This window comes from Pristiophorus japonicus, chromosome 2, assembly GCF_044704955.1.
Source record: "Pristiophorus japonicus isolate sPriJap1 chromosome 2, sPriJap1.hap1, whole genome shotgun sequence".
In the NCBI taxonomy this organism is placed as follows: domain Eukaryota; kingdom Metazoa; phylum Chordata; class Chondrichthyes; family Pristiophoridae; genus Pristiophorus; species Pristiophorus japonicus.
This window is the reverse complement of record NC_091978.1, coordinates 127,772,361-127,795,946: the sequence shown is the minus strand read 5'-3', so window position 1 is coordinate 127,795,946 and position 23,586 is coordinate 127,772,361. Positions and strand designations below refer to the sequence as shown.

General features: G+C 43.2%; 1 protein-coding gene across 6 annotated transcripts in view; it reads right to left on the bottom strand.

The window, feature by feature from the left end:
• The window catches only part of kif2a (kinesin family member 2a), a 225,386-nt gene that overhangs the window by 13,374 nt on the left and 188,426 nt on the right, over positions 1 to 23,586 (bottom strand). For 3 of the 6 annotated variants that reach the window (XM_070869241.1, XM_070869252.1, XM_070869248.1), the window contains 4 exons: positions 22,290 to 22,400; positions 18,072 to 18,139; positions 10,504 to 10,620; positions 4,234 to 4,381 (listed from right to left, as the gene is read on the bottom strand). In XM_070869241.1, the coding sequence (XP_070725342.1) occupies positions 4,234 to 4,381; positions 10,504 to 10,620; positions 18,072 to 18,139; positions 22,290 to 22,400 (444 nt within the window). Of the gene's footprint in view, positions 1 to 4,233; positions 4,382 to 10,503; positions 10,621 to 10,956; positions 11,255 to 18,071; positions 18,140 to 22,289; positions 22,401 to 23,586 lie in introns of those variants that run through there. The other 3 variants (XM_070869257.1, XM_070869264.1, XM_070869272.1) reach the window with 2 other exon arrangements.

Below are 23,586 nucleotides of genomic sequence, written 5' to 3'. Positions count from 1 at the left end.
ATCCCTTTCTCCCTTTTTAAACAAAGGTACAACATTAGCAGTCCCCCAGCACCACACTAGTAGCCAGAGAGGATTGGAAAATGATGGTCAGAGCCTCTGCTATTTCCTCTTTTGTTTCGCTTAACAGTCTGGGATACATTTAATCCAGGCCTGGGGATTTATCCACTTTCAAAGTTGCTAAGCCCCTTAAAACCTCCTCTCTCACTATGTTTATTTCATCTAATATTTCACACTCCTCCTCCCTGACTGCAGTGTCTTGTGAAAACAGATGCAAAGTATTCATTAAAAACCATACCCACATCTTCCACCTCCACACACAGATTACCTTTCTGGTCTCTAATAGGCCTGACTTTTTCTCTAGTTATCCTCTTGTTCTTAATGCATTTATAAAACATCTTTGGAGTTTCCTTGATTTTACTTGCCAAAATCTTTTCATGCTCTTTCTTTGCTTTCCTACTTCCCTTTTTAAATTGCACTTTTTAAACTCCTCTCGAGTTTCTGCAGTATTGAGCCCTGTCATAAGCCTCCTTTTTTTTTTGTTTATCCTACCCTGTATGTCCCTCGACATCCAGGAGGCTTTAAATTTGTTAATCCCACCCTTTTTCTTTAAGTGAACAGGCTTGCTCTGAACCCTCAGGATCTCACTGCTTACACTGATTTACCTTCAAGTAGCTGTTTCCAGCCAATTTTGGCTAGATCCCATTTCAGCTGAGCAAAATTGGCTTCCACCCAATTGAGAACTTTTATTCCTGGTCTATCATTGTCCTTTTCCATAACTACCCTAAATCTAACTGAATTATGATCACTGGCATCAAAATGCTCTCCCACTGATACTCTTCCACTTGCCTAGCTTCATTCCCTAAAACTAAGTCCAGAACCACCCCCTCCCTTGTTGGGCTTGCTACATACTAGCTAAAAAAAGTTCTCCTGAATGCATTTTAGGAATTCCGCACCCAGTATGCCTTTCACACTAATTTTATCCAAGTTAATATTATGATAGTTGAAATCCCCTACTATTACTGCCCTATAATTTTTGCACTTCTCAGCAATTTGCCTACATATTTGCTCTTCTAACTCCCTCTAATTGTTTGGGGTCTATAGTACACTCCCAGCAGTGTGATCGCCCCTTTTCTGTTCTTCAATTCAACCCATTTGACCTCATTTGATGATCCTTCTAACATCTATAGGAATGGGGTACTTCTATAGGAATGGGGTACTGAAGTTGCATGTTCAGCCATGAACTCATTGAATGGCGGTGCAGGCTAGAAGGGCCGAATGGCCTACTCCTGCGCCTATTTTCTATGTTTCTATGTTTTCTATCACATCCCTTCTCACAGCTGTAATTGTTTCATTAATCAATATACGACCCCCTCTCCTTTTTTACCCCCCTCTTGATCCCATCTGAAAATCCTCTAAGCAGGAATGATGAGCTGCCATACCTGCCCTTCTTTCAGCCATGTCTCAGTAATATCACACTCCCAAGTGTCTATCTGTGCTCTCAGCTCATCTGCCTTACTCCCTGTACTCCTTGCATTGAAGTTAGCACTGCCAAACTCCCCTGTTGTCTATTTTCTAGCCCTTGTTTCCTCGGTCTTCCAAATTCACTTTCTATTTTGCTGCTTTCCAATTTCAGCTTTGCTTCTCTCCCTTCTGAATCTATTCCCATGTTCCCATCCCCCTGCAAAGCTAGTTAAACCCTCCCCAACAGCACTAGCAAGCCCCACCCCCTCGCGAGGATATTGGTCTCTGTTCTGTTGAGGTCCCACCTCCCCCAGAAACTGTCCCAATGCCTCAGGAATCTAAAGCCCTCCCACCTTTACCATCTCTCCAGCCACGCATTTATCTCTATCCTCCTATTTCTGTACTCACTAGCACGTGGCACAGGGAGTAATCAGGAGATTACTATACTACCTTTGAGGTCCTGCTTTTTAATCTCTCTCCTAGCTCCCTAAAATCTGCCTGTAGAACCTCATCCTTCTTTCTACTTGTCATTGATACCGATGGCTGTTCACCCTCTCCCCCCAGAATGTCCTGCAGCCGTTCAGTGACATCCTTGACCCTGGCACCAGGGAGGCAGCATACCATCCTGGAGCCGCAGAAATGCCTGTCTGCTCCCCTAACTATCGAATCCCCTACCACTATTGCTCTTCCTCCTTCCCTCATGTGCAGCTGAGCCACCCGTGGTGCCGTGGACCTGGCTCTGACTGCACTTGCCAGAGGAACGATCGCCCCACCAATACTTAGAATAGAACAGTATACAGAGCAAGATGCACTCAGGGGCCTCCTGCACTACCTGTCTGGTCCTCCTTTTCTGTTTGGCAGTCACCCATTCCCTCTCTGCCTGCACACTCTTCAGCTGCAGGGTGGCCACATCTAGAAATGTGCTTTCCACAAAGTTCTCAGCCTCACGGATGCACCACAGTGACTTCAGCTGCCGCTCAAGCTCTGAAACCCGGAGCTCGAGTTGCTGTAGCTGGCAACACTTTCTGCACATGTGGTCACCCAGGCTACGTGAAGCATCCAGATCTTCCCACATGGCACAGGATGAGCTGCCCTGCTATGTCTCTAGTTATTAGGTTAATTAACTAAAGGACATGGACAAAAGAACATGGACAAAAGAGCTGAATTCCAGGTGAGGCGAGAGTGACTGCCCTTGACATTAAGGCAGCATTTGACTGAGTGCGGCATCAAGGGAGCCCAGTAAAATTAAAATATTTGGGAATCAGGGGAAAACTCTCCACTGGATGGAGTCATATCGAGCACAAAGGAAGATGGTTGTTGTAGGCTAATCATCTCAACCCCAGGACATCGCTGCAGGAATTCCTCAGGGCAGTGTCCTAAGCACAACCATCTTCAGCTGCTTCAACAATGACTTTCTCTCAATCATAAGATCAGAAGTAGGGATGTTTGCTGATGTTTGCACAGTATTCAGTTCCATTCACAGCTCCTCAGATAATGAAGCAGTCCGTGCCCGTGTGCAGCAAGACATCAACGACATTCAGGCTTGGGCTTATAAGTGGCAAGTAAAATTCGTGCCACACAAGTGCCAGGCAATGACTATCTCCAACAGAGTGTGTCTAACCACCGCCCCATGACATTCAAGAGCATTACCATCGCCAAATCCCCCACCAGCAAAATCCTGGGGGTCACCATTGACCAGAAACTTTACTGGACCAGCCACATATATACTATGGCCAGAAGAGCAGGTCAGAGGCTGGGTATTCTGTGGCGAGTGACTCACCTCCTGACTCTCCATAGCCTTCCCACCACCTACAAAGCACAAGACTGTGATGGAATACTCTCCACTAGCCTGGATGAGTGCAACTCCAAGTCACACACAAGAAGCTCAACACCATCCAGGACAAAACAGCCCACTTGATTGGCACCCATCTACCACCTCAAACATTCACTCCCTCCACCACTTTTGTACCGTAGCTGCAGTGTTTGCCATCTACAAGATACACTGCAGAAACTCGCCAAGGCTGCCTCGACAGCACCTTGCAAACCCACAACCTCTACCACCTAGGACAAGGGCAGCAAGTGCATGGGAACACCATCACCTGCAAGTTCCCCTCCAAGTCACACACCTTGGAAATATATCGCCGTTTCTTCATTGTCACTCGTTCAAAATCCTGCAACCCCCTCCCTAAGAGCACACAGACTGCACGGTTCCAAAATAATATTTGAAGAAAATACGAGTAACATTTCGACCAAAAAACAGATACTCAAGTGGATCAAACCCCACCTCCAATTCCACAGTATAACTTCCCAAAAAGCAATTATGAAAAAAATAGCATGTTGCAAATGGTCAGTCATATCTCTACAAAAAATTACTACATGCACAACACCAGGGAAATTGTTGGGAGTAGCAAGAGTGACACAGGTGACAAACACATTTAAACACATAGTTGTTTAAAATTGACATGCCAAAACAGGTTACATTTTTAAACGAAAATGAGTGGACTTCTCTCTGAATGAACGAGACTTGCCAGGTCTACATGCAACATTAAAATAGATCAACAGTACTGAATTTTTTTTAGTGGATAGCAAACAAACTCACCCCACATTGATAATTAAAATAGACTACTTATAACCACAAGTATTGATTGCCATCCTCGTATACACACACATTTAGAATTATGAAAACACTTTAGATCAATAACATTTTCCTACAATGATTTCAGAGTCATGCTTGAAAACCACTAAAGAAGTAAATTAAAAAAAAAAACTCACATTTTGTTCACAGAGCAGTTTCAGGTCATCTCGTTGAGGAGAGCTCCCGAGTCCCCACTGTGCCTCTAAAGCATCAAGCTGATTTGGTACAAGGATATTGGCCCGCCCTTCTCCTGAACCATTTTGATCCACAATTAACTCTTTCACTCTGGTTCCAAAATTAATTTGGGGAGGTGGGAGTGGAAGAAAAGGAAAGACCATTAGTAAGGATAATCTTGAAGGATAATTTCTTCACCCCATAGATATCAATTTTACAGCCATTATGGACCAGACTAATAGCTATGTAGCAATGTTCATATAAAATTGCCACATTCAGGTGATATTTTTAGGAAGTGTGCCAAGTATACAACATATAGCCTCATAACAAAATATCAATAACCAACTATTAAAACATGTGAATGCTTTGTACTAAAATTAATACTGCAGAGCATTATATTAGATACCTCACAGCTAGGGTTCTCTTCATTTGTTGAATGAAGGTTAACCGCCACATACAAATATGAACTTTCATTATTCCATGGGAGGGGGAAGGAAAATGATCTGAGAATACTATTCCTTCAAGACCTTTGCACCATGCTGTTCAAGTGATTTTCCTCACTCTCAGATACTGATTAACTGGCACTAACATTTCCTACTGGTGGTAGAGGCAGACTCAATCATGGCTTTTGGGTAATTATGCAATTCCCTTTTGAAGGAAAAAATTTGCAGGTCTACAGGGAAAGGGCAGGAGAGTGGGACTAGCTGAAATGCTCTTGCAGAGAGCTGGCATGGGCTCGATGGGTTGAATGGCCTCCTACTGTGTTGTAACCATTCTATGATTCTATTGCATGCCACACAAGTCCATGCCTCAACCTATCATCTCACAACCATCCTCTGACTGGAAAGAGGGATCTTTGTGCCTCTTTCACTGTTCCAGACTCTCCAACCTGCTGCAGACTACTTTTTTTCCCCACACAGAGAGGAAACCAAAAACTTCTGACCCCTCTCAGGTCTGTGTAGAGAATTGGCTTATTAAGTAGCCAATCAAGGATACTACCCAAGGTCAGACTGCCTCCCCCTCAGAAATCTTTTCGGCATTCTCTAAGGCCTTCACATCCTTCCTAAAGTGCAATGCCCAGAACTAAACACAATACTCTACTTGAGGCCAAACCAGTGTTACATAAGAACATAAGAAATAGGAACAGGAGTAGGCCATACGGCCCCTCGACCCTGCTCCGCCATTCAGTAAGATCATGGCTGATCTGATCATGGACTTAGCTCCACTTCCAAGACCGCTCCCCATAACCTCTTATCGTTTAAACAACTGTCTATTTCTGTCTTAAATTTATTCAATGTCCCAGCTTGCACAGCTCTCCGAGGCAGCAAATTCCACAGATTTACAACCCTCAAAAGAAATTTCTCTTCATCTCGGTTTTAAATGGGCAGCCCCTTATTCTAAGATCATGCCCTCTAGTTCTAGTCCCCCCCATCAGTGGAAACATCCTCTTTGCATCCACCTTGTCAAGCCTCCTCAATCATATACGTTTCGATAAGATCACCTCTCATTCTTCTGAATTCCAATTAGTCGAGGCCCAACTTACTCAACCGTTCCTCACAAGTCAACCCTCTCATCCCCAGAATCAACCTAGTGAACCTTCTCTGAACTGCCTCCAAAGCAAGTATATCCTTTCATAAATATGGAAACGGAAACTGCACGCAGTATTCCAGGTGTGGCCTCATAAGAACAGAAGAACAAAAGAATTAGGAACAGGAGTAGGCCATCTTGCCCCTCGAGCCTGCTCCGCCATTCAACAAGATCATGGCTGATCTGGCTGTGGACTCAGCTCCACTTACCCGCCTGCTCCCCATAACCCTTAATTCCCTTATTGGTTAAAAATCTATCTAACTGTGATTTGAATACATTCAATGAGCTAGCCTCAACTGCTTCCTTGGGCAGAGAATTCCACAGATTCACAACCCTCTGGGAGAAGAAATTCCTTCTCAACTCGGTTTTAGATTGGCTCCCCCGTATTTTGAGGCTGTGCCCCCTAGTTCTAGTCTCCCCGACTAGTGGAAACAACCTCTCTGCCTCTATCTTGTCTATTCCTTTCATTATTTTAAATGTTTCTATAAGATCACCCTTCAGCCTTCTGAACTCCAACTAGTAAAGACCCAGTCTACTCAATCTATCATCATAAGGTAACCCTCTCATCTCCAGAATCAGCCTAGTAAATAGTCTCTGTACCCCCTCCAAAGCTAGTATATCCTTCCTTAAGTAAGGTGACCAAAACTGCACGCAGTACTCCAGGTGCAGCCTCACCAATACCCTGTACAGTTGCAGCAAGACCTCCCTGCTTTTGTACTCCATCCCTCTCGCAATGAAGGCCAACATTCCATTCGCCTTCCTGATTACCTGCTGCACTTGCAAACTAACTTTTTGGGATTCATGCACAAGGACCCCCAGGTTCCTCTACACCGCAGCATGTTGTAATTTCTCCCCATTCAAATAATATTCCCTTTTACTGTTTTTTTTCCCCCCCAAGGTGGATGACCTCACACTTTCCGACATTGTATTCCATCTGCCAAACCTTAGCCCATTCGCTTAACCTATCTAAATCTCTTTGCAGCCTCTCTGTGTCCTCTACACAACCCGCTTTCCCACTAATCTTTGTGTCATCTGCAAATTTTGTTACACTACACTCTGTCCCCTCTTCCAGGTCATCTATGTATATTGTAAACAGTTGTGGTCCCAGCACCGATCCCTGTGGCACACCACTAACCACCGATTTCCAACCCGAAAAGGACCCATTTATCCCGACTCTCTGCTTTCTGTTAGCCAGCCAATTCTCTATCCATGCTAATACATTTCCTCTGACTCCGCATACCTTTATCTTCTGCAATAACCTTTTGTGTGGCACCTTATCGAATGCCTTTTGGAAATCTAAATACACCACATCCATCGGTACACCTCTATCCACCATGCTCGTTATATCCTCAAAGAATTCCAGTAAATTAGTTAAACATGATTTCCCCTTCATGAATCCATGTTGCGTCTGCTTGATTGCACTATTCCTATCTAGATGTCCCGCTATTTCTTCCTTAATGATAGCTTCAAGCATTTTCCCCACTACAGATGTTAAACTAAACGGCCTATATTTACTTGACTTTTGTCTGCCCCCTTTTTTAAACAGAGGCGTTACATTAGCTGCTTTCCAATCCGCTGGTACCTCCCCAGAGTCCAGAGAATTTTGGTAGATTATAACGAATGCATCTGCTATAACTTCCGCCATCTCTTAATACACTGGGATGCATTTCATCAGACCAGGGGACTTGTCTACCTTGAGTCCCATTGAGCCTGTCCAGCACTACCCCCCTAGTGATAGTGATTATCTCAACATCCTCCCTTCCCACATTCCCGTGACCAGCAATTTTTGGCATGGTTTTTGTGTCTTCCATTGTGAAGACCGAAGCAAAATAATTGTTTAAGGTCTCAGCCATTTCCACATTTCCCATTATTAAATCCCCCTTCTCATCTTCTAAGGGACCAACATTTACTTTAGTCACTCTTTTCCATTTTATATATCGGTAAAAACTTTTACTATCTGTTTTTATGTTTTGCGCAAGTTTACTTTCGTAATCTATCTTTCCTTTCTTTATTGCTTTCTTAGTCATTCTTTGCTGTCGTTTAAAATTTTCCCAATCTTCTAGTTTCCCACTAATCTTGGCCACCTTATACGCATTGGTTTTTAATTTGATACGCTCCTTTATTTCCTTGGTTATCCACGGCTGGTTATCCCTTCTCTTACTGCCCTTCTTTTTCACTGGAATATATTTTTGTTGAGCACTATGAAAGAGCCCCTTAAAAGTCCTCCATTGTGCCACCGTTTAGTCTGTGTTCCCAGTCTATTTTAGCCAACTCTGCCCTCATCCCATTGGCGTCCCCTTTGTTTAAGCATAGTACGCTCGTTTGAGACACTACTTCCTCACCCTCAATCTGTATTACAAATTCAACCATACTGTGATCACTCATTCCGAGAGGATCTTTTACGAGGAGATCGTTTATTATTCCTGTCTCATTACATAAGACCAGATCTGAGATAGCTTGCTCCCTTGTAGGTTCTGGAACATACTGTTCTAAGAAACAATCCCTTATGCATTCCATGAATTCCTCCTCAAGGCTACCCCGAGCGATTTGATTTGACCAATCGATATGCAAGTTAAAATCCCCCATGATTACTGCCGTTCCTTTTTCACATGCCTCCATTATTCCCTTGTCATCAATACCTTATATAGCTGTAGTAAGACTTCCCTGCTTTTATACTCCATTCCCTTTGCAATAAAGGCCAAGATTCCATTGGCCTTCCTGATCACTTGCAGTACCTGCATACTATCCTTTTGTGTTTCATGCACAAGTACCCCCAGATCCCGCTGTACTGCAGCACTTTGCAATCTTTCTCCATTTAAATAATAACTTGCTCTGATTTTTTTCTGCCAAAGTGCATGACCTCACACTTTCCGATATTATACTCCATCTGCCAAATTTTTGCTCACTCACTTAGCCTGTCTATGTCCTTTTGCAGATTTTGTGTGTCTTCCTCACACATTGTTTTTCCTCCCATCTTTGTATCGTCAGCAAACTCGGTTACGTTACACTCAGCTCCTTCTTCTAAGTCGCTATGATGAGCCTGTTTCAAGCAGGCTCATCATAATTTCCACGCTTTTGTACTCTATACCACGATTCATGAAGCCCAGGATCCCGTAAGCTTTCTGCTTTTCTCAAGCTGCCCTGCCACCTTCAACAATTTGTGCACATATACCCCCGGGTCTCTGTTCATGCACCCCCTTTAGGATTGTATCCTTTAGTTTTTATATTTGCTCTCCTCATTTTTTCTTGCAAAATGTATTACTTTACACTTTTCTGCGTTAAATTTCACCTGCACGAGTCTGCCCATTCCATCAGCTTGTCTATGTTCTCTTGAAGTCTATCATTATCCTCCTCACTGTTCACTATACTTCCAAGTTGTGTCATCTGCAAGTTTTGAAATTGTGCCCTGTACACCCAAGTCCAAATCGTTAATATTTATCAAAAAAAAGCAGAAGTCCCAGAGCCGACCCCTGGGGAACACCACTGTATAACTTCATCCAGTTCCTCTCAGCCAATTTCGTATCCATGCTACCATTGTTCCTTTTATTCCATGGGCTTCAACTTTGCTGGCACTTTGTCGAACGCCTTTTGGAAATCCATGTGCACCGCATCAACCGATTGCTCTCATCAACCCTCTCCGTTACATCAAAAATTCTGATCAAGTTGGTAAACACAATTTGCCATTAACAAATCCGTCCTGGATTTCCTTAATTAATCCACATTTGTCCAAGTGACTGTTATCCTGCCCTTTTTTGAACCAGGTCTCCGTTATTGTCACGACATCATATTCCCATGTGGCTTTTTGTGCCTGCAGTTCACCAACTATGTTTGCTATGCTTCTTGCGTTCAAATACATACACTGTAAACCTATCTTAGACTATCCTGTGTTCTCTCTTAGTCTGATCCCACCTAATACCTTACTATTTATTACTTTAGTGCTATTGGTCTCTCCCAATCCTTTGTGCCCTTTGTTTCTCCTTTCTAATGCTACATCCTGGTGCCCATCCCAGTGAACTCAAATTGCAATTACTAACATACTAACAGGTAATTTACATCAGTTTGTAAATCAAAGAATATTGGCCATTTCACTTTCTTTGCACAATTCACTTACTGCCATCTACATGGTGAATACACTGCAAATAAATGAAATAAACAATAGTGACTAAGGTGACACTGCTATTAACAGAGCTTGAAATTAATGCTACTAGTCTAAGGATAAATGATAGTAGGACTGTCACTGATCTGACTGACCAACTAATACACTGTAGTGGTAACATATGCAAGTTCCCTCCCCACAGGCTTTTAAAAAATTGTCCTTGGCACAAAGCAGCAAATACATTTTTATCTTCTATTGTGTTAAACAAGTTATTTTGATAAAATACAATAGTGCCGTTGAAAATTACACTGCAATTAAACATCTCCATACAATCATGCAAAAATAGGTTTTATTAATTATTCCAACAAATGATTGGTGGGGGGGGGGGGGGGGAAATAAACAAAGGGGAGAAAGACATGCATAGTATTTTGTACAAATTCAGACAATAAAACCAAGGTAGATTTTGTAATAACCAATGGTTTACATGGTCCAGTATAAGGGGGGGGGGGTTGGAAAGAGGAGGAAATGGAATTGATAGAAAGATGTAGACCTGGTAGGTGAAGGTGGGAAGTCATCATACTCGAGGTAGGTAGGAGAGAGGTCAGAACGGCTCCCACCACCTTGCTGAAAGGGAATGTCCGAGGGACTTATTCCAAACTCCTTTACTCTGCAGTATCAAGCAAATGAGTGAACAAAGGGGGTGGGGGGGGGCGGGGGGAAAGAGAGAAATCCAGTCAGGAAAGAACAGTATATTTACAATTTGAAAGACAGAAAGTCTGTGGAAAAATACTGCATGTAATTCCAGAAATATTACATCCAAGACAATATATATTTTTTTTAATTTAAAAAGTCACAATCTGCATATGAAGCTGAAGCCAGCAACGTTATTATAAACGTTCTAAATAGCTGCATTTGCATTTAAATGACAAACTAAGGCTAAAGTAAAATCCATCCTGAGATTTACATTACATCTCAAATACTCTTTTATATGTTATTTTATTTTAGTGTTGCATTGTACTATGTCTCACATGCATCAATAACAGAGTCAGAAATTAAATTATTCACTCATACTATTAAACAATTAAAGCTAGGAAGTGTATTACAGGTTTGGGGCTTCCCCTCAATATTCTCTTTAGTACAGTGGTGTTCATCACTCCTGTAAGGGGTTAGAGGGTCTTGCGTTCAGGAATTTTTCCATACTGCCGAATATTAAATTATTATACAAGAGTAACAACAGAACCCCTCCTGATCTGGACAGCATGTCTTTTCCATTTGTCTTCACGTGCGTTTCGCCAATCTTTCTGAAGGCGGACGGAGAAACACTTGAGACGAGGCCAAATACAAATCGTTAAACTGCTTTATTTTGTAAATAGCAAGTGAAGCAGGTAAGTGATTGGCTGGTGAATTGGTGAGTATTTGATCTTTTTCTTCTTTTCTTATCAGTAGGAAACCTTTGGCATTGTTGCCAAATTAAGTTAATCTAAGGGTTAAGTCATGGCAGGAGAGCCCAGATCCGTGTCATCCTGTGCTATGTGGGAAATCAGGGACGCTACCTCTGTCCCTGACTACTGTGTGTGCAGGAAGTGTGTCCAGCTTCAGTTCCTCACAGACCGCACTGCGGCACTAGAGCTGCGCATGGACTCACTCTGGAACATCCGCGATGCTGAGGTTGTCATGAATAGCACGTTTAGTGAGTTGGTCACACCACAGGTAAAGGTTACTCAGGCGGATAGGGAATGGGTGACCATCAGGCAGAGCAGTGGAAGGAAGGTAGTGCAGGGGTCCCCTGCGATTATCTCCCTCCAAAACAGATACACCATTTTGGGTACTGTTGGGGAAGATGACTCATCAGGGAAGGAAGCAGTAGCCAAGTTCATGGCACCATGGGTGGCTCTGCTGCACAGGAGGGCAGGAAAAAGAGTGGGAGAGCTACAGTGATAGGTGATTATATTGTAAGGGGAACAGATAGGCGTTTGTGCGGCCGCAAACGAGACTCCAGGATGGTATGTTGCCTCCCTGGTGCAAGGGTCAAGGATGTCTCGGAGCAGCTGCAGCGCATTCTGGAGGGGAGGGTGAACAGCCAGCTGTCGTGGTGCATATAGGTACCAACGATATAGTAAAAAAACGGGATGAGGTCATACAAGCTAAATTTAGGGAGCTAGGAGTTAAATTAAAAAGTAGGACCTCAAAAAGGTACTAATCTCAGGATTGCTACCACTGCCACATGCTAGTCAGAGTAGGAATTGCAGGATAGTTCAGAAGAATACGTAGCTTGAGGAATGGTGCAAGGAGGAGGGATTCAAATTCCTGGGGCAGGTGGGACCAGTACAAACCGGACGGTCTGCACCTGGGCAGGACCGGAACCTATGTCCTAGGCAGAGTGTTTGCTAGTGTTGTTGGGGAGGGGTTAAACTAATATGGCAGGGGGATGGGAACCTATGCAGGGAGGCAGAGGGAAGTAAAAAGGGGGCAGAAGCAAAAGGTAGGAAGGAGAAAAGCAAGAGTGGAGGGCAGAGAAATCAAGGGCAAAAATCAAAAAGGACCACATTACAACATAATTCTAAAAAGGACAAAGAGTGTTAAAAGAACAAGCCTAAAGGCTCAGTCTCAATGCGAGGAGCATTCGTAATAAGGTGGATAAATTAACTGCGCAGACAGCTGATAACGGATATGATGTAATTCGGGTTACGGAGACATGGCTCCGGGGTAACCACGGTTGGGAACTCAACATCCAGGGGTATTCAATATTCAGGAAAGATAGACAGAAAGGAAAAGGAGGTGGGGTAGCGTTAATGGTTAAAGAGGAGGTTAACGCAATAGTAAGGAAGGACATTAGCTTGGATGATGTGGAATCTATATGAGTAGAGCTGTGAAACACCAAAGAGCAGAAAACGTTAGTGGGAGTTGTGTACAGACCACCAAACAATAGTAGGGAGGTTGGGGATGGCATCAAACAGGAAATTAGGGACGCGTGCAATAAGGGTACAGCAGTTATCATGGGTGACTTTAACCTACATATTGATTGGGCTAACCAAATTGGTAGCAATACTGTGGAGGAGGATTTCCTGGAGTGTATAAGGGATGGTTTTCTAGACCAATATGTCGAGGAACCAACGAGAGAACAGGTCATCCTGGACTGGGTCTTGTGTAATGAGAGACGATTAATTAGCAATCTAGTCGTGCGTGGCCCCTTGGGGAAGAGTGACCATAATATGGTAGAATTCTTCATTAAGATGGAGGGCGACACAGTTAATTCAGAGACTCGGGTCCTGAACTTAAAGAAAGGAAACTTTGATGGTACGAGACGTGATTTGGCTAGGATAGACTGGCGAATGATACTTAAAGGGTTGACGGTGGATAGACAAAGGCAGATATTTAAAGATCACATGGATGAATTACACCTGTTGTGCATCCTTGTCCAGCATGAAAATAAAACAGGAAAGGTGGCTCAACCAGGGCTAAGAAGGGAAATTAGGGATAGTATTAAATCCAAGGAAGAGGCATATAAATTGGACAGATAAAGCAGCAAACCAGAAGACAGGGAGAAATTAAAAATTCAGCAGAGGAGGACTAAGGGTTTGATTTAGAGGAGAAAAATAGGAGGATGAGAATAAGCTTTCAGGGAACATAAAAACTGACTGCAAAAGCTTCGATAGATATGTGAAGAGAAACAAATTAGTGAAGACTAATGTATGTCCCTAGAGGTCAGAATCAGGTGAATTCATAATGGGGAACAAGGAAATGGCAGACAATTGAACAAATACATGAAGACACTAAGACACGAATAACTTCCCGAAAATACTGGGGGACCAAGGGTTTAGCGGGAAGGAGGAACTCAGGGAAATCTTTATTAATCAGGAAATGGTGTTAGGGAAACTGATGGGACTGAAGGCCGATAAATCTCCAGGGCATGATAGTCTGCATCCCATAGTGCTTAAGGAAGTGGCCCTAGAAATAGTGGATGCATTGGTGGTCATTTTCCAACATTCGATAGACACTGGATCAGTTCCTATGGATTGGAGGGTGGCTAATTTTAGCCCACTTTTTTTTTTAAAAAAGGAGGGAGAGAGAAAACGGAATTATAGACCGGTTAGCCTGACATCAGTGGTGGGGAAAATGCTGGAATCAATTATTAAAGATGCAATAGCAGCACATTTGGAAAGCAGTGACAGAATCGGTCCAAGTCAGCATGGATTTATGAAAGGGAAATCATGCTCGACAAATCTTCTAGAATTTTTTGAGGACGTAACTAGTGGAGTGGATAAGGGAGAACCAGTGGATGTGGTGTATTTGGACTTTCAAAAGGCTTTTGACAAGGTCCCACACAAGAGATTAGTGTGCAAAATTAAAGCACATGGTATTGGGGGTAATGTATTGATGTGGATAGAGAACTGGTTGGCAGACAGGAAGCAAAGAGTGGGAATAAACGGGTCCTTTTCAGAATGGCAGGCAGTGACTAGTCGGGTGCCACAAGGTTCAGTGCTGGGATCCCAGCTATTTACAATATACATTAATGATTTAGACAAAGGAATTGAATGTAATATCTCCAAGTTTGCAGATGACACGAAGCTGGGTGGCACTATGAGTTGTGAGGAGAATGCTAAGAGGCTGCAGGGTGATTTGGACAGGTTGGGTGAATGGGCAAATGCATGGCAGCTGCAGTATAATATGGATAAATGTGAGGTTATCCACTTTGGTGGCAAAAACAGAAAGCCAGATTATCATCTGAATGGTAACATATCAGTCAAAGGGGAGGTGCAATGCGAGCGACCTGGGTGTCATGGTACATCAGTCACTGAAGGTAGGCATGCCGGTACAGCAGGCAGTAAAGAAAGCAAATGGCATGCTGGGCTTCATAGAGAGAGAATGAGAGTATAGGAGCAGGGAGGTTTTACTGTAGTTGTACAGGGCCTTGGCGAGGCTACACCTTGAGTATTGTGTGCAGTTTTGGTCTCCTAATCTGAGGAAGGACATGCTTGCTATTGAGGGAGTACAATGAAGGTTCACCAGACTAATTCCCGGGATGGCAGGACTGACATATGAAGAAAGATTGGATCGGCTAGGCTTTTCCGCACTGGAATTTAGAAGAATGAGGGGGGATCTCATAGAAACATATAAAATTCTGACGGGACTGGACAGGTTAGTTGCAGGAAGAATTTTCCCGATGTTGGGGAAGTCCAGAACCAGGGGTCACAGTCTAAGGATAAGGGATAAGCCATTTAGGACCGAGATGAGGAGAAACATTTTCACCCAGAGAGTGGTGAACCTGTGGAATTCTCTACCACAGAAAGTTGTGGAGTCCAGTTCGTTGGATATATTCAAGAGGGAGTTAGATGTGGTCCTTACGGCTAAGGGGATCAGGGGGTATGGAGAGAAGGCGGGAGTTGGGTACTGAAGTTGCATGATCAGCCATGGTCATATTGAATGGCAGTGCAGGCTCGAAGGGCCGAATGGCCTGCTCCCTCACCTATTTTCTATGTTTCTATGAATGCACAGAGCAACAGATGCAATCAAATATCATCTTTATGCAGCTACTGAAACCTCTGAGCTCACCATCTCTAATTAAACGCTCCTATTTATAAAAAGGAGGCAGACAAAAAACAGGAAACTATAGACCAGTTAGCCTAACATCTGTGGTTGGGAAAATGTTGGAGTCCATTATTAAAGTATACGTAGCAGGACATTTGGAAAAACAAATTTCAGTCAGGCAGCGTCAGCATGGATTTATGAAGGGGAAGTCATGTTTGACAAATTTGCTGGAATTCTTTGAGGATGTAACGAACAGAGTGGATAAAGGGAAACCAGTGGATGTGGATAATTTGGACTTCCAGAAGGCAGTTGACATGGTGCCACATTAAAGGTTACTGCACAAGATAAAAATTCACGAGGTTGGGGGTAATATATTAGCATGGATAGAGGATTGGCTAACTAACAGAAAACAGAAGAGTCGGGATAAATGGTTCATTTTCTGGTTTGCAACCAGTAACTAGTGGGGTGCCACAGGGATCAGTGCTGGGACCCCAACTATTTACAATCTATATTAACAACTTGGAAGAAGGGACCGAGTGCAACGTAGCCAAGTTTGCTGACGATACAAAAATGGGAGGAAAAGCAATGTGTGAGGACACACAAAATCTGCAAAAGGACATAGACAGGCTAAGTGAGTGGGCAAAAATTTGGCAGATGGAGTATAATGTTGGAAAGTGTGAGGTAACGCACTTTGGCAGAAAAAAAATTGAAGAGCAAGTTATTATTTAAACAGAGAAAGATTGCAAAGGGCTGCAGTACAGCGGGACCTGGGGGCACTTGTGCATGAAACACAAAAGGATAGTATGCAGGTACAGCAAGTGATCAGGAAGACCAATGGAATCTTGGCCTTTATTGCAAAGAGGATGGAGTATAAAAAGCAGGGAAGTCTTACTACAGCCGTACAGGGTATTGGTGAGGCCACACCTGGAAAACTGCGTGCAGTTTTGGTTTCCATATTTACGAAAGGATATACTTGCTTTGGAGGCAGTTGAGAGAAGATTCACTAGGTTGATTCCGGAGATGGGGGGTTTGATTTATGAGGAAAGGTTGAATAGGTTGGGCTTCTACTCATTGGAATTCAGAAGAATGAGAGGTGATCTTATCGAAATGTATAAGATTATGAGGGAGGCTTGACAGGGTGGATGCAGAGAGGATGTTTCCACTGATGGGGGAGACTAGAACTAGAGGGCATGATCTTGGAATAAGGGGCCGCCCATTTAAAACAGATGAGAAATTTCTTCTCAGAGGGTTATAAATCTGTGGAATTAGCTGCCTCAGAGAGTTGTGGAAGCTGGGACATTGAATAAAGTTACGTCAGAAATACAAAGTTTCTTAAACGATAAGGGGAGAAGGGGTTATGGGGAGCGGGCAGGTAAGTGGAGCTGAGTCTGTGATCAGATCAGCCATGATCTTATTGAATGGCGGAGCAGGCTCGAGGGACCATATGGCCTACTCCTGTTCCTATTTCTTATGTTGTTCTTATTAGAAGACTCGCTTAACCTTTTCTAGTCAGCCTTTTGGTCCTGACCGTCTTTGGGCTCGATATGAGTGAGTTTCCACTCACTGCACTAGGCTTCCTCCCCAGACCTAGTTGGCTAACTGACTGCCAATGTGTCTCTTTCTCTCTTGTGTATGTGTACCCAAACATACTACTGACCCCTTCCCCAGGAAGTGATTCACCAGTATGCCTATCAATACAACTAGCCACCTTAACCCCACCACCCCTATGTTGGTGTGCGATTCAAAGAAAATATTTCCTGCTATTTTCAGAATGAATAAAGGGGCACCCTGGTTTAATAGGCTTGGGATGAGACAATTGACCCTCATTGTATCAGTTTGAAATAGACTATGAGCTACAACATTCCATAAACCAGCTCATGTGGCTTTAATACACATCCAGCAACTGGCTAACTTGTAAAATATTGCAAAAATCCGTTGAAATGTTTTTAAAGTTATTGTTAGTGACTGCACTCCAAGACAACACCTATCATCCTATCTTCCAGTGAAGAACACAAAAGACTATCAGCTTCTATGTCTACAATTTAAAAAAAAGATTCTCAATGTGAGCATCACTGACAAGGCCAGCATTTATTACCCATCCTAAAGCTGTTTGTTACAACTAAGTGGCTTGCTAGGTCACTTAGAGGATAGTTAAGAGTCAACGACGGTGTGGGACTGGAGTCATTTATAGGCCAGATCGAGCAAGGATGGCCAGTTTCCTTCCCGAAATTTGATTCGTGAACCACTGGGGTTTTTATGACAATTGACAGCTTCATGGTCATTTTCACTGATACCAACTTTTTATTTCCAGTTTTTGTAAAATGAATTCAAATTCTCAAACCTCCAGTAATTTAACATACAATGCGAAGTCCTTAGTTTGATTTGAATGAAAGCAACATTTAAGATATAAATATACTCCAGGCTTAAGTGACAAACACATCAACAATTCTCACATTGCTACAAGATTATAGCTTTAATATAATTTAAGCAAATAACTTTAAAAGCCACCTAGACAAGGAATTATTTTGTAATATTATTAGAATGCAGATGGGATATTTGTTTCATATACATTTTACTTAAAAATCATACCTGTTTGCATATCTAAGTGTATTTAGTGTGTTCTCACAAGAACCCATTCCTGGGGAGATAGTGGCAATCTATGAATGCACACAAGAGGTTAAAGAATACATACATATGTATAAATATCAACTACAGGTTGAACCTCTCTTATCCGGCACCCTCAGTACCTGGCCTGTGCCCGATAAGGGATTTTGCTGGACGAGGGGAGATCACGTTAAATTGGATGGAACAGGTACTGAGCAAGGGGATATCAGGGCTGGCTGGCTTGGGGTTTGGAGTGCGGCAGAGAGATAATGGGGGGTGGGGCGGTGGATCGCAGGGTCAGGCAGCGAGGAAGGACTTCAATTTGTTCATGTCGGAGTGGCCAGGAATGGTGCCGGACGAGGGGTGGTGCCGGACAAGGAAGTCCCGGAAAAGGGAGGTTCAACCTGTATGAGCAAATGGTGGAAAATTCACCAGTCTGCAGTTCAAGATTTATTTTGAAGTTAAAATCAATTGTAAACTATTCCTTTGAAATATTGTAATTTCAGACATGAATTCAGGACCATTCAGGTTCACAATAGATCAGGTAGCATCTATAGTCAAAATGTGGATAACAGTGGGCAAAGCAGAGATAACAGATATTGATGATTCAATGGAATTTTAAACAAAAATTGAATATCATGTACAAACAAATGTAAGAAGAATGACAAATTTAAATACATCAAGCTACATCTGGCCAATATTTATCCCTCAACTAATACATAAAAACTGGTCAAGATCACATTGCTGTTTGTGGGACCTTGCTGCCACGTTTCCGACATTATAACTGTGACTACACTTCAAAAGTACTTAATTAGTTGTAAAGCACTTTGGGACGACCCAAGGTCGTGAAAGGCACTATATAAATGCAAGTCTTTCTTTACTGTCACACAGAGAATGTTGCCCATGGCAGAGTAAAAATGAACAGCTGCTCTGAAGCATGCATAAAACTTCTATATTGTACATCAGATCGTGCCAATGCCAAACATCACTTGTTGGGAGCATCGCCGACCACTTGGTTTACCCAGATTGCTAAATTCAGCTGGACTTAACTCGAGTGGGGTGGAGAATGCCAAACTTTAAAAGGTTATGCCAGACGAATAATTTGCAGAAACTGAACGACACTACTGATCAAACTGCAAAATAATTCTCCCATTGGCTCAGTTGATAAATGCACTGACCAATGGGCCATTGGCTTTTAGGAAGGCCAATGTTCAATCTCAAGCCTCTGCTAAGCTAACTGTTCATAACCAGATGCAATCATGGGATACTACAACTAACTTCAGCATTTCTGAGCTAGCATTCTCATTCCAGTTATCCAGTAACCCACGTCACAAAATAGAATGGTGTCCTGACATAAAATATTTTAGTCTAGTTTCCCAGTTGCAGAATGATCACCTACATGTGGCACTGGAGGGCAAACAGCTCCTGTAGACAGAGTCATATCCCAACATATCACCATCGTCAGGAGGGAAAGAAGGAAAATTGCAAAGTGCTGCAGTACAGAGGGACCTGGGGGTCCTTGTGCATGAGATTAATGTGCAAAGTTAAAGCACATGGGATTGGGGGTAGTGTGCTGACGTGGATTGAGAACTGGTTGTCAGACAGGAAGCAAAGAGTAGGAGTAAACGGGTACTTTTCAGAATGGCAGGCAGTGACTAGTGGAGTGCCGCAAGGTTCTGTGCTGGGGCCCCAGCTGTTTACATTGTACATTAATGATTTAGACGATGGGATTAAATGCAGTATCTCCAAATTTGCGGATGATACTAAGTTGGGTGGCAGTGTGAGCTGCGAGGAGGATGCTATTCGGCTGCAGAGTGACTTGGATAGGTTAGGTGAGTGGGCAAATGCATGGCAGATGAAGTATAATGTGGATAAATGTGAGGTTATCCACTTTGGTGGTAAAAACAGAGAGACAGACTATTATCTGAATGGTGACAGATTAGGAAAAGGGAAGGTGCAACGAGACCTGGGTGTCATGGTACATCAGTCATTGAAGGTTGGCATGCAGGTACAGCAGGCGGTTAAGAAAGCAAATGGCATGTTGGCCTTCATAGCGAGGGGATTTGAATACAGGGGCAGGGAGGTGTTGCTACAGTTGTACAGGGCCTTGGTGAGGCCACACCTGGAGTATTGTGTACAGTTTTGGTCTCCTAAATTGAGGAAGGACATTCTTGCTATTGAGGGAGTGCAGCGAAGGTTCACCAGACTGATTCCCGGGATGGCGGGACTGACCTATCAAGAAAGATTGGATCAATTGGGCTTGTATTCACTGGAGTTCAGAAGAATGAGAGGGGACCTCATAGAAACGTTTAAAATTCTGACGGGTTTAGACAGGTTAGATGCAGAAAGAATGTTCCCAATGTTGGGGAAGTCCAGAACCAGGGGTCACAGTCTGAGGATAAGGGGTAAGCCATTTAGGACCGAGATGAGGAGAAACTTCTTCACCCAGAGAGTGGTGAACCTGTGGAATTCTCTACCACAGAAAGTAGTTGAGGCCAATTCACTAAATATATTCAAAAGGGAGTTAGATGAAGTCCTTACTACTCGGGGGATCAAGGGTTATGGCGAGAAAGCAGGAAGCGGGTACTGAAGTTTCATGTTCAGCCATGAACTCATTGAATGGCGGTGCAGGCTAGAGGGGCTGAATGGCCTGCTCCTGCACCTATTTTCTATGTTTCTATGTTTCTAAACACAAAAAGTTAGTGCAACAAGTAATCAGGAAGGCAAATGGAATGTTGACCTTTATTGCAAGGGGGATAGAGTATAAAAGCAGAGAAGTCCTGCTACAGCTATATAAGGCCACATCTAGGAGTACTGCGTCCAGTTTTGGTGTCCGTATTTAAGGAAGGATATACTTGCATTGGGGGCTGTTCAGAGAAGGTTCACTAGATTGATTCCGGAGATGAGGGGGTTGACTTATGAAGATAGGTTGAGTAGGTTGGGCCTATACACATTGGAGTTCAGAAGAATGAGAGGTGATCTTATTGAAACATAAGATAATGAGGGAGCTTGACAAGGTGGATGCAGAGAGGATATTTCCACTCATAGGGGAAACTAAAACTTGGGGACATAGTCTCAGAATAAGGGGCTACCCATTTAAAATGGAGACGAGGAGGAATTTCTTCTCAGTGGGTTGTAAACCTATGGAATTATCTGCCCATGAGAGTTGTGGAGGCTGGGTCATTGAATATAGTTAAGGCAGAGATAGACAGATTTTTGAGCGACAAGGGACATAGACAGGCTAAGTGAGTGGGCAAAAATTTGACAGATGGAGTATAATGGTGGAAAGTGTGAGGTCATGCACTTTGGCAGGAAAAAAAACTTAAAGAGCAAGTTATTATTTAAATGGAGAAAGATTGCCAAGTGCCGCAGTACAGCGGGACCTGGGTGTACTTGTGCATGAAACACAAAAGAATAGTATGCAGGTACAGCAAGTGATCAGGAAGGCCAATGGTATCTTGGCCTTTATTGCAAAGGAGTATAAAAGCAGGGAAGTCTTAGTACAGCTATATAAGGTATTGGTGAGGCCACACTTGGAATACTGCGTGCAGTTTTGGTTTCCATATTTACGAAAGGATATACTTGCTTTGGAGGCAGTTCAGAGAAGGTTCCGGGGATAAGGGGGTTGACTTATGAGGAAAGGTTGAGTAGGTTGGGCCTCTACTCATTGGAATTCAGAAGAATGAGAGGTGATCTTATCGAAACGTATAAGATTATGAGGGGGCTTGACAAGGTGAATGCAGAGAGGATGTTTCCATTGATGGGGGTGACTAGAACTAGAGGGCATGATCATAGAATAAGGGGCCACCCATTTAAAACGGAGATGAGGAGAAATTTCTTCTCGGAGGGTTGTAAATTTGTGGAATTCGCTGCCTCAGAGAGCTATGGAAGCTGGGACATTGAATAAATTTGAGACAGTTTCTTAAACGATAAGGGAGTAAAGGGTTATGGGGAGTGGGCAGGGAAGTGGAGCTGAGTCCATGATCAGATCAGCCATGATCTTATTGAATGGCAGAGCAGGCTTGAGGGGCCAAATGACCAATCCCATTTCTTATGTTCTTAAGTGCAGTGGGAAAAGACGGCAACTAGTTTACTGCAATTAAATTTAAACAATTCCCTGGAGCACACTATGGAAATCAACATTTTCTTTGAATAGACGAAAGGAAGAACCTATGTTTAAAAATGTATAACACTATCACTTACCATACAAGTTCTAGAGTTCTCTCCTATAAAAGAATCTCTTAGCACTTGAGTAAGTTTACTTGCTCTGAATGGGGTGTGAGGTTTGTTTCGACCCAAGGCTCGGATACATTCCTGTAATTACAAAAAATGGATTATAAAATGAGAGAATTTGTCAAACAGACAGCACTAAAACTCTGGGCATAAATACATTTTTTTTTGGTGGCGGGGGGGGGGGGGGGGAAATAGATAGCAGTTGCTTGTCCTTTTCACCTCTCAAATCTAGTCTAGCACCAAATAATACTAGTAACTTAAAAAATAATCTAGTTGGAAACACTCTTGCAAATTGCAATGACAGTCATATGCGATTATTTTCCCAAAGCTTCCAAGACTCTTCCAATGTTAAGATAGATGTGCAGAACTTCCATGGAAGTTTGCCTTTTTATGTAATAAAGACAATGGAAATCAGTTACATTAAAAAAATGGTGGGAGAAAGAGATCTAAACCAGTCAAACTGACCTTGATCCAGATCGATTATTTTCTGGAACTATAGAAATGATTTGTGACTCTTAGGGCCCAAGTTTCCACACGATAAAAAACGGGCGCCCCTCCGAGCTGGGCGCCCGTCTTTCGCGCCTAAAACGGCGCCGGAAAAAAAACTCACGATTCTGGAGAGCCCTGCAGCTCCTTGTCTGTTTGGCGCAGTGCCCAGGGGGGCGGAGCCTACACTCGCGCCGATTTTGTAAGTGGGAGGGGGCGGGTACTATTTAAATTAGTTTTTTCCTGCCGGCAACCCTGCGCGTGCGCGTTGGAGCATTCGCGCACGCGCAGTGTGAAGGAAAACATTGGCACTCGGCCATTTTTGTAGTTCTTTGTAGTTGTTTAATTTTTGAAAATTTTTTTAATAAAAGCACATTGCCATCAGCACATCAGCACTGAGGCTTCCTGCAGCCTTCTCACTGTCTCCTTCCCGCCCGCCGTCTGGAACGTCTTCCTCCCCGCTGTGATCGGGCGGGCGGGCCCGCACTCCCCTCCCTCCCGCCGTCGGGAACGTCTTCCTCTCCCCCCCCCCCCCCTGCCGTCGGGAACGAACGAACGAACTTGTGAGGCTGGCTGAAGCACTTTAACAAAGGTAGGAAGATGGTTTATTTAATCTTTTCTTTGTTTATAAATGTTTATTCAGGTTGGATTTATTTGTATAATATTTGTAGAAGTATAAATAAGGATTTATTGTAGAATTTAATGACTTACCTTCCCCCCCCCCACCCCTGTTCCAAAGTAGAACTGTTCTACCTGACTAGAACTGCAGAAAAAAAAATGT